This window comes from Euprymna scolopes, chromosome 18, assembly GCF_053919585.1.
Source record: "Euprymna scolopes isolate OS-2025 chromosome 18, ASM5391958v1, whole genome shotgun sequence".
NCBI classification, from domain to species: domain Eukaryota; kingdom Metazoa; phylum Mollusca; class Cephalopoda; order Sepiida; family Sepiolidae; genus Euprymna; species Euprymna scolopes.
This window is the reverse complement of record NC_136499.1, coordinates 128,598,519-128,610,520: the sequence shown is the minus strand read 5'-3', so window position 1 is coordinate 128,610,520 and position 12,002 is coordinate 128,598,519. Positions and strand designations below refer to the sequence as shown.

General features: G+C 31.8%; 1 protein-coding gene and 1 long non-coding RNA gene across 6 annotated transcripts in view; one reads left to right on the top strand and one right to left on the bottom strand.

The window, feature by feature from the left end:
* The window catches only part of LOC145297820 (uncharacterized), a 237,296-nt gene that overhangs the window by 138,588 nt on the left and 86,706 nt on the right, over positions 1-12,002 (bottom strand). The gene's annotated exons all lie outside the window — the stretch shown is intronic.
* Positions 1-12,002, top strand: part of LOC145297819 (ceramide glucosyltransferase-like) — a 393,652-nt gene that overhangs the window by 381,046 nt on the left and 604 nt on the right. For all 5 annotated transcript variants that reach the window (XM_080144135.1, XM_080144131.1, XM_080144134.1 and 2 more), the window contains one exon: positions 10,515-10,707. In XM_080144135.1, coding sequence (XP_080000261.1) covers positions 10,515-10,707 — 193 coding nt within the window. The remainder of the gene's footprint in view (positions 1-10,514; positions 10,708-12,002) is intronic.

The following is a 12,002-nucleotide window of genomic DNA, read 5'->3' as shown; positions in this document are numbered from 1 at the left end:
TTGACAGTACTTGTCCGCTGTAATCATTTCATTTGTTGACAGTATTTATCCGCTGTAATCATTTCATTTGTTGACAGTATTTATCCGCTGTAATCATTTCATTTGTTGACAGTACTTGTCCGCTGTAATCATTTCATTTGTTGACAGTACTTGTCCGCTGTAATCATTTCATTTGTTGACAGTACTTGTCCGCTGTAATCATTTCATTTGTTGACAGTATTTATCCGCTGTAATCATTTCATTTGTTGACAGTACTTGTCCGCTGTAATCATTTCATTTGTTGACAGTACTTGTCCACTGTAATCATTTCATTTGTTGACAGTACTTGTCCGCTGTAATCATTTCATTTGTTGACAGTATTTATCCGCTGTAATCATTTCATTTGTTGACAGTACTTGTCCGCTGTAATCATTTCATTTGTTGACAGTACTTGTCCGCTGTAATCATTTCATTTGTTGACAGTACTTGTCCGCTGTAATCATTTCATTTGTTGACAGTACTTGTCCGCTGTAATCATTTCATTTGTTGACAGTACTTGTCCGCTGTAATCATTTCATTTGTTGACAGTACTTGTCCGCTGTAATCATTTCATTTGTTGACAGTACTTGTCCGCTGTAATCATTTCATTTGTTGACAGTACTTGTCCGCTGTAATCATTTCATTTGTTGACAGTACTTGTCCGCTGTAATCATTTCATTTGTTGACAGTACTTGTCCGCTGTAATCATTTCATTTGTTGACAGTATTTGTCCGCTGTAATCATTTCATTTGTTGACAGTATTTGTCCGCTGTAATCATTTCATTTGTTGACAGTATTTATCCGCTGTAATCATTTCATTTGTTGACAGTACTTGTCCGCTGTAATCATTTCATTTGTTGACAGTACTTGTCCGCTGTAATCATTTCATTTGTTGACAGTACTTGTCCGCTGTAATCATTTCATTTGTTGACAGTATTTATCCGCTGTAATCATTTCATTTGTTGACAGTATTTATCCGCTGTAATCATTTCATTTGTTGACAGTACTTGTCCGCTGTAATCATTTCATTTGTTGACAGTACTTGTCCGCTGTAATCATTTCATTTGTTGACAGTACTTGTCCGCTGTAATCATTTCATTTGTTGACAGTACTTGTCCGCTGTAATCATTTCATTTGTTGACAGTACTTGTCCGCTGTAATCATTTCATTTGTTGACAGTACTTGTCCGCTGTAATCATTTCATTTGTTGACAGTATTTATCCGCTGTAATCATTTCATTTGTTGACAGTACTTGTCCGCTGTAATCATTTCATTTGTTGACAGTACTTGTCCGCTGTAATCATTTCATTTGTTGACAGTACTTGTCCGCTGTAATCATTTCATTTGTTGACAGTATTTATCCGCTGTAATCATTTCATTTGTTGACAGTACTTGTCCGCTGTAATCATTTCATTTGTTGACAGTACTTGTCCGCTGTAATCATTTCATTTGTTGACAGTACTTGTCCGCTGTAATCATTTCATTTGTTGACAGTATTTATCCGCTGTAATCATTTCATTTGTTGACAGTATTTATCCGCTGTAATCATTTCATTTGTTGACAGTACTTGTCCGCTGTAATCATTTCATTTGTTGACAGTACTTGTCCGCTGTAATCATTTCATTTGTTGACAGTATTTATCCGCTGTAATCATTTCATTTGTTGACAGTATTTATCCGCTGTAATCATTTCATTTGTTGACAGTACTTGTCCGCTGTAATCATTTCATTTTTTGACAGTATTTATCCGCTGTAATCATTTCATTTGTTGACAGTATTTATCCGCTGTAATCATTTCATTTGTTGACAGTACTTGTCCGCTGTAATCATTTCATTTGTTGACAGTACTTGTCCGCTGTAATCATTTCATTTGTTGACAGTATTTATCCGCTGTAATCATTTCATTTGTTGACAGTATTTATCCGCTGTAATCATTTCATTTGTTGACAGTATTTATCCGCTGTAATCATTTCATTTGTTGACAGTATTTATCCGCTGTAATCATTTCATTTGTTGACAGTACTTGTCCGCTGTAATCATTTCATTTGTTGACAGTACTTGTCCGCTGTAATCATTTCATTTGTTGACAGTACTTGTCCGCTGTAATCATTTCATTTGTTGACAGTATTTATCCGCTGTAATCATTTCATTTGTTGACAGTACTTGTCCGCTGTAATCATTTCATTTGTTGACAGTACTTGTCCACTGTAATCATTTCATTTGTTGACAGTACTTGTCCGCTGTAATCATTTCATTTGTTGACAGTATTTATCCGCTGTAATCATTTCATTTGTTGACAGTACTTGTCCGCTGTAATCATTTCATTTGTTGACAGTACTTGTCCGCTGTAATCATTTCATTTGTTGACAGTACTTGTCCGCTGTAATCATTTCATTTGTTGACAGTACTTGTCCGCTGTAATCATTTCATTTGTTGACAGTACTTGTCCGCTGTAATCATTTCATTTGTTGACAGTACTTGTCCGCTGTAATCATTTCATTTGTTGACAGTACTTGTCCGCTGTAATCATTTCATTTGTTGACAGTACTTGTCCGCTGTAATCATTTCATTTGTTGACAGTACTTGTCCGCTGTAATCATTTCATTTGTTGACAGTATTTGTCCGCTGTAATCATTTCATTTGTTGACAGTATTTGTCCGCTGTAATCATTTCATTTGTTGACAGTATTTATCCGCTGTAATCATTTCATTTGTTGACAGTACTTGTCCGCTGTAATCATTTCATTTGTTGACAGTACTTGTCCGCTGTAATCATTTCATTTGTTGACAGTACTTGTCCGCTGTAATCATTTCATTTGTTGACAGTATTTATCCGCTGTAATCATTTCATTTGTTGACAGTATTTATCCGCTGTAATCATTTCATTTGTTGACAGTACTTGTCCGCTGTAATCATTTCATTTGTTGACAGTACTTGTCCGCTGTAATCATTTCATTTGTTGACAGTACTTGTCCGCTGTAATCATTTCATTTGTTGACAGTACTTGTCCGCTGTAATCATTTCATTTGTTGACAGTACTTGTCCGCTGTAATCATTTCATTTGTTGACAGTACTTGTCCGCTGTAATCATTTCATTTGTTGACAGTATTTATCCGCTGTAATCATTTCATTTGTTGACAGTACTTGTCCGCTGTAATCATTTCATTTGTTGACAGTACTTGTCCGCTGTAATCATTTCATTTGTTGACAGTACTTGTCCGCTGTAATCATTTCATTTGTTGACAGTATTTATCCGCTGTAATCATTTCATTTGTTGACAGTACTTGTCCGCTGTAATCATTTCATTTGTTGACAGTATTTATCCGCTGTAATCATTTCATTTGTTGACAGTACTTGTCCGCTGTAATCATTTCATTTGTTGACAGTATTTATCCGCTGTAATCATTTCATTTGTTGACAGTACTTGTCCGCTGTAATCATTTCATTTGTTGACAGTACTTGTCCGCTGTAATCATTTCATTTGTTGACAGTACTTGTCCGCTGTAATCATTTCATTTGTTGACAGTATTTATCCGCTGTAATCATTTCATTTGTTGACAGTACTTGTCCGCTGTAATCATTTCATTTGTTGACAGTACTTGTCCGCTGTAATCATTTCATTTGTTGACAGTACTTGTCCGCTGTAATCATTTCATTTGTTGACAGTACTTGTCCGCTGTAATCATTTCATTTGTTGACAGTACTTGTCCGCTGTAATCATTTCATTTGTTGACAGTACTTGTCCGCTGTAATCATTTCATTTGTTGACAGTACTTGTCCGCTGTAATCATTTCATTTGTTGACAGTACTTGTCCGCTGTAATCATTTCATTTGTTGACAGTACTTGTCCGCTGTAATCATTTCATTTGTTGACAGTACTTGTCCGCTGTAATCATTTCATTTGTTGACAGTACTTGTCCGCTGTAATCATTTCATTTGTTGACAGTACTTGTCCGCTGTAATCATTTCATTTGTTGACAGTATTTATCCGCTGTAATCATTTCGACTGCATTCAAAAAACTGTAATGGATGAGACCACCATGCATTCAGCATGACCTTCTTTTGGTGCAACTCTGGCTTTGAGAAGTGTCATGGAGCTTTGTTGGCGTCTAACCTCTGAGCTGAGTGTCATAAAGAATCCACTTTTCATCGCAAGTTACAACCCAGTCAAGAAACGGATCATTCTTGTTGCATAAAAGAGACAATAACACTTAATAACGGCGTTTCTTTTGGTTGTTGTTCAATTCGTGAGACACACATTTATCAAGTTTTTTTGTCTTTCCAATCTCTCTCATGTGGTTGGAAATTGTTGTATACGTTACGTCTAATTCAGAAGCAAATTCTGAGACTATTGTGAGTGGATTGGCTTCAACTAAGGCTCTTAATTAATCGTTGTCAACATCCGATGATCGAACACTACGCTCATTATTTTCAAGATTTTCATGACTGCCACAAAATTTCTTAAACCATCATTGTGCTGTGCATTCAGTAGTGGTTCCTAAGCCAAATGCTTCATTGATATCACAAGTGGTTTCAGCAGCTTTTCTGGCCTAGCTTGAATTGAAATAAGAAAATTGTGCAAATTTGTCTGTTTTTTTTTCCATCTTGTATTCAATGTTCTGAAAAGATGATTGTTTTAAAACGATTGTTATTTAAATGATTCGATAGAGCGAAAAACGCTCTTTAAAAAAAAGTAAAGTTTTATAACGAAAACTTATTTGAAAATACATTATTTGAAATCAAAATAAAAAATTCCACAACAACTTTCTTGTCAACCTAGTAATTATTTAACTGTAAAATACAATAGTTAAATTAGATATTTGGAAATGTTTGCATTTTTTTTTCAATAACTTATTTGCAAAAGTTATATTATAAATGTTTTTTTTTTTTTGAAAAAGATAGATTTCTTTAAAAAAAAATAAATCGTGAAAGTGTAAAAAAAAAAAAAAAATCTTTGAATTTTCTATTATCTCCTCTTTTCCGTAGTATAACTCTTCTAAAAATGAAAACAAAAATTATTTCCGGTTAGATAAACTGCAGTAGTGTTAAAACTTTGATTTGATGGTTTTAGTTTACTAAATAACATTTGTGAACAGATTAATATTTATATATAGAAACCCAGTAACGAAAGGAAAAAGGCTAACACCATTTGGAACCGTCGTTGACTCATGGCCTTCATTGAAGATAATTTTATTCAAGCAAATGGACACCTCAGATCCCGACTGAAGCAGAAAACCTTACGATTTGCGTAAAAAAAATTTTGATAATACTAGTTTGATTGAGACTAGCCCTAACCCCAACCTACCTCGAGAGATATTGTACAAATCTTAGAAAATGTTAGCATATATAAAGCCAGAAATTTTCCCAGGCTTTATCATCACTTTTTAATGAGATTCCTGGCTCCAAGGAGGTAAAGGTTATGCATTTCGTCTCGATTTACTCAACTTTGACTGCATCTAAATATCGTTGTGTAATCAAATTGCAATAATTATTATTCAGTTTACGACATTTTGAAAAAAAAAAAAAATGTCACGGAATGTGTGATTCAATGTTGTTTATATTGGCTCAGAATATATAAGGGACATTTGTGTCGGTCTGTCTGTCGGTCACAATTTTATAAAAAAAAAAAAAAAAAAAAAATTTTTAACTTCAAAAAGAAAAAAAAAAAAAATTGCATTAATAAGTAAATAAATTTCACACTGATAAAATGGTTGTCATGACTGGAACCCAAAACTAGAGATCTTTAGTCTGAGTTTTTACCAGCTGAAATATTTGGGCTTTCTTATAAATAAAGCTTAAAATATTACCTTAATGTGACGTCATAAATTTATGGTTTATGTCATGTTTCAAAACCTGAATTCAAAAATAAGCAAGAAAAATAAATAAATGAATGTGTAAACGTTGATCGATAGTTTTGGAAACCGAAACTAAAACTGAGATCTTCAGTCCGAGGTTTTGATTTTGTGTGTGTTGTGTGTATATATATATATATATATATGACTACTTCATTTAATCACATAAATTAATGTACAAAGATATAATTTTATGCGTAAATTTTCAGTATTTACCTTGACAGTGCTCAATATGTAGGTAGAGCTTGGTAGTAAGTTATGAAAAAATATATGGCAATTAAGCTACACAGAATATTCCGTGTTTCATTCTCATGAGAATTCGTGAGGCATAAGCTTAATTGCCTTATATATTTTTCATAGCTTACTATATATATATATATATATATATATATATATATAGTATGAAATTTTGCTAAAACTCAAAGAAATAGAAATTTTTCATAACTTTTTTATTTCATCATAAATTTTCCCATCACAGCTGTATCATTAACAGGTGGACAAGTCCGTAATCTTAGGTTGGAAGATCTTGGTGAAAACCTATCAACTTATCAGATGCGATTCTTCCGTTTCTGTTTAGCAAAATTTTATACTATATATGCTCTGCTACTTTAAAACAGATGCATTGAGCTTTATTCTTATTTAATGCTTATTCTGTTTGCGTAACAGTTTTGGCACATTAAATAAAAATGGTATTGAAATCAATAACATTTCTAAAATGAACATTCATTGTATATAACTATTTTATGTAGCTACATGAGATTTTATGTAAATATTTTCAGTATTTACTTCAACAGTGCTCGATACATAAGTAGAGCTAGTTAGTAAGTTTTGAAAATATATTTATGGCAGTTAAGCTACACGGAAGTTTCCATGTTTCATCCACATGAGGATTCGTCAGACTATTGCATGGAATCGATGTTGCTTCGTGTATTTCTATATTCCCGTGGTACTGAATTTGCTAGTTAGCCAATCAGATTCTTTGTTATTCACACACCTATTTATTGTAACCAATGATCGCGCGCACCTGTTTCTTTGTTGTTTTAGTGGGGATTTTTTTTTTTCTTTTCTTTGTGATCGGAGACGACTTGGTTTTAATTTGGATGTTTGTTTACATTTTATGTTATACTAATTTTTATTTTTTGATTTTTGTAATTATGATTATCATTTTGTTAGTGTTGCTATTATTAGTAGTGTATAAATATATATATATATATTTTTTCTTTTGATTTGTCTGTCTCTCTGTTTCACTTTTTCTCCGAAACTACCAGACGAATTTGACTGAAATATTGTATGTTGCATTTCTGTGGCTGCTTTCCAAGTATTTTAATGGAATGTGTTCTGATGAACTCCTCACACTTGTGCCCCCTCGATGTACATACTCCCCAACAAACCCATTTAGCAAGAAAATCACATCCCTTCACATCCATCCACCCCGACTCAGCTTCATACTGGTCCCTAACACTAGCCAATTTGCAGTTGTTATTATTGTACTGTTTTATTGTCAATATAATAACATGGACTTAATAACATGTTTAATTACCTCAAATTAAAAATTAGCAAGGGGCGAACTCATTTTAAATTAAAGAATTATAGCGGAACTAAACAACAAAATTTAAAAAAATGAACGAACAAATGAAACACAAAATGGATTCGGAATCGGCTGGAAGTCAAGGCTAGAAATGCAAGCATGCTCAGACAGTACAATTTACCGGCTGAGTCAGGTGTATATATTGAGTGATCTTAGCAGTTGAGTGGTTTTGGTTTCTTTACTTACCTTTGTAGGCGGGTTTGTGCTGTGGTGTGAAGTGTAGGAATTTTTTGATTAATTAAAATGGGTTTGTGCTGTGGTGTGAAGTGTAGGAATTTTTTGATTAATTAAAATGGGTTCCATTCTTTGTTCAACCAAATACACCTGAAAATCGGAGGTTACATCGATGTAAACATAAAAATAACATCCGAATCTCAAATTTTTCTCGCATCATCATGATGTGAATCCAAAAATTCTTTTGTTGGCATTGGTTTCCCTGATATTTTTGCAGTGAGAATTATTTCTAGAAAAACATTGGCTACTTAGAGAAGGGATCACGTGAAGGCTGCAAACATTCCAAGCGAAAGAAAGGTATGGAAGATGGGAAGATATCCAAAATCCTAACTAAAAGTGATTTTTGTGGAACTGTGACATTATGTTCGTTGAGTGCTGAAGAAGAAAAAAAGAATGACAAAAAAAAAGGAAGCAGGTTTAGTGAATAATAAATAGACGATGGAATTTGTTTTGAATACAAAGAGAAATAAATTAGGTGTGACGAATAGCGATAGCAAATGGACTGAACAATTGACTAAGAATCGAACAATTGAAAGGGCATTTGACAGGGTGGGGTGGGGTTAGTTGAACGTTTAGTTAATTGAGGCCTGAACTCTGAGGTGGACAGTTGGAGTTTGACCGCCACTGAAGATGGATCATGATTTGGACCAGATCGAGAGCCTTTGAATAGACAGATGAATTAATCAACTAACCAACGAAAATAGCCTCAACAGTAGATATAGATGTAGACCTCGGCATGTTGATATAGTTTCACACACGTCTAGATTTCAACCGATACATGTGTGAAGCACCAGAGTCTGTGTGTTTTTTTTTTGTTTTGTTTTTATACTTGTGTGCATTCCCATCGACCGTGGTCAGTGAGAAAATGACAATATGGCCATAAGTTGAATGAATGAAAAACCCATGACACACACAACGTTTGGGATTGGTGGCCTGTCAATGGAGTCACGTGGGGTCACAGAATGAACTGGATTCGAACTTGGGACACCATCACCTCCTTTTACTCATATTAATTCCGATACTCTAAAAAGTTAGCATTTTTTTTTCTCTTTTAACTAACAGGGGGCACTGTGCATTGCTCTGTCATAAAATTCGCTTAAATATATTTTAACTTATCGAGATTTCATATGCATTATAATCATCAATTCTCTATCGATTATTTCGTGATTTGTATCCAATACTTTGTAATTTCAAAAATAAAAACAAAAGAAATAGGGACATGGGTGCCATCAGCCAGAATCAAAACTGAAAACAAAATTTTAAAGCAAAAAAAAAATGGAACAGACAGACAGACAGACAGACAGACAGTGAGTTTTTTAAATGATTGCAATGAATGAATATGCCGTATTGCCACTTCCATTGTATTTAATGTTTTTATTCCAATTCACATGAGAAAAATATTTTTAAATATTTTTATATTTTTTTTTTATTTTTATTAAAATATTGTGGCTCTTAAAGAATAGTTTATCTCCCCCCCCCCTCCCAAATGACTTTCAAATTGTAAACGGCTTCAACCATTTTTGGCGTAAAAAAAAAAATATGTAGATGCTTGTACAACCAATTTACAAGAAGAAATTTTTTAAACAAAATTGAAAAATTTTCTGGATTGTGAAAATAAAGTGTTTAGTGATTGAACGATAGTTTTTGCAGGAATTATTTCCTATTTGAGCCGGGAAAATTATTTCCTATTTGAACCGGGAAAATTATTTACTATTTGAACCGGGAAAATTATTTACTATTTGAACCAGGAAAATTATTACAAGTTCAGAAGAAACAACGTCAACGTTTTTGTTTTTTCTCCCACAAAGAAATAAGTTTTCATGATTGAACGATATTTTTTGCAAGAATTAATTTCTATTTCAGTCATAAATTCTTTCCAGTTCAAAGTGTATCCAATTTATAATAAGTAATTTAAAATGTATATAAATAAATAAATTGATGCAGCTTCCTTTCCGAAAGTCAATCATATTATTTTAGCGTATTTTACAACAGGACAACGGTGGATGCTGATTGAGTTTCGGAAAGGAAGCTGCATTGATTTATTTATTTATTTCCATTTTTTTATTATTTATTTTTATTTATTATTTATTTATTTATTTATTTTTATTTATTTATTTATTTATTTTTATTTATTTTTATTTATTTATTTATTTTTATTTATTTATTTATTTATTTTTATTTATTTTTATTTATTTATTTATTTATTTTTATTTATTTTTATTTATTTATTTATTTATTTTTTATTTATACTTATTTTTTTTTATTTATATATTTATTTATATATTTATTTATTTTTATTTATATCCATTTTAAATTACTTATTAGTAATTGGATGCAAGAGTTGAAATGAGGGTCAGGGAGAATTTTAATTTAAAATGGATATAAATAAATAAAAAATAAATAAATAAAAATAAATAATAAATAAAAATAAATAAATAATAAATAAAAATAAATAAATATAAATAAATAATAAATAAAAATAAATAAAATTAAAAAAAAATGGAGAAAAAAGCAATAGCCAAATCTCTGCTGAATGAGTGCAAAGAGGCTTGGGACTTTGGGGCCACCCAAATTCCAGTGAAGACCAATGGTCATTGCCAACGAAAAATCAATAGTAAATGGCTTGTGCGATAATGCAAATTCATCTGCAAAGGTTATTGAAAGAGGTGGAGAGTACTGGAAATCTGGGGAGATGTGTTGTCATTCGTCACCCAGACTCCAGTGAACACCACAGGTTGTTTTCAAGGAGAAATCTTTGATGATCGCCTGTGTGACTACTCCTAGTAAGTAAATAATAATTTTTTTTTTTCCTTTTCATTTCCAGGTGGGTCCGTCTGCGTCTCAGTATGCTTCCATTCATAACAGCCGTTGTAGAACCATTAACCGAATGTTTCCCTTTGGGTCTTTACGGTGCCTGGTGCATTAATCACTTTTTTGGAATCAACCCATATTATATATTTTCATTCCACGTCGCAGGATGGCTGCTCTTAGATTATTTACTGCTTAGAAATATACAGGTGAGTTTTGCACATTCGTTTTGTTTTGTTTTGTTTTACTTCTATTTGTTTTTTTGTTTTTTTTTATTTGTTTTTTTTGTTTTTTTGTTTTGTTTTTTTATTTTTTATTTTTTTTGTTTTTTTTTATTTGTTTTACTTTTGTTTTTTTTGTTTTTTTTATTTGTTTTACTTTTTTTTTTTTTATTTTTTTTTTATTTTTTTATTTTTTTTTTTTTTTTTTGTTTTTTTGTTTTGTTTTTTTTAATTTGTTTTTATTTGTTTTTTTTATTTGTTTTACTTTTTTTATTTGTTTTTTTTATTTGTTTTTTATTTTTTTTATTTTTTATTTTTTTTTTTTTATTCGTTTTTTTTTATTTGTTTTTTTTTGTTTTTTTTTTTATTTGTTTTTTTTTGTTTTGTTTTTATTTTTTTTACTTTTCTGAATTTTTGAGATGAGGATTGGTTATTTGGATTTTTCTGACTACGGTTTTCATCTTGAGTGTGATTTTCATGTTTCAGTTGATGTAACTTCTTCAGGTGTATCTTGTTGAACTCTGGAAAACTCACGTATCTGGACGAAATTTCAAATCGAATCCTTTATTTACTTCATGCTTCATGGGGGTAGCATGTTCTTGTTCTGTCAGCCATGACTGAATAGAGGTCCTAAGTAATTCACAATTGTATTTTTCGGTTGCCCACACTGAGGATTGAACCTTCAGGAGATGGTCACTTTTACAATTGATTTTTCCAAATACTCTAACCTTTACACCACGGGTCCTTGCGGACCATGCATAAAGTAAATAAAGGGTTCCGGTCAAAATTCCATCCAAATTTCCGAGTTTGACAAAAACATTCCTGAGTTTGACACGATACACCTGAAGAAGGTCGGACGTTACATCAACCGAAACGTTGTGAAAATTACACTAAAAGATGAGAACAGTAGTCCAAAAAATTAAAATAATACGAATAACCAATCTTCATCTCAAAAATTCAGAAACGTGGAATTTCTTTCTTCGGAAGAATCTTTACTCCACCTTTATGTTGTCATTATCTCAAAAAAACAAAAAAACTTTTTAATTACAAGCAAATTGCAAAAATATCTTTTAGAAATTTTAGTTTACACAAACGTTTATGTAGTAGCTCAATAGTAGATAATATGACTAGAGTTGCGCTACGACAATCAAGATGAGAACACTTGTCCAAAAATCCAATTAATATGGATTTATTTTTTGTTCAGAAAGTATGAATCTTTTATATATAAATATATATATATATATAAAAAATTGCTGGCGAATATTCGAGCATGTTTGCTATTT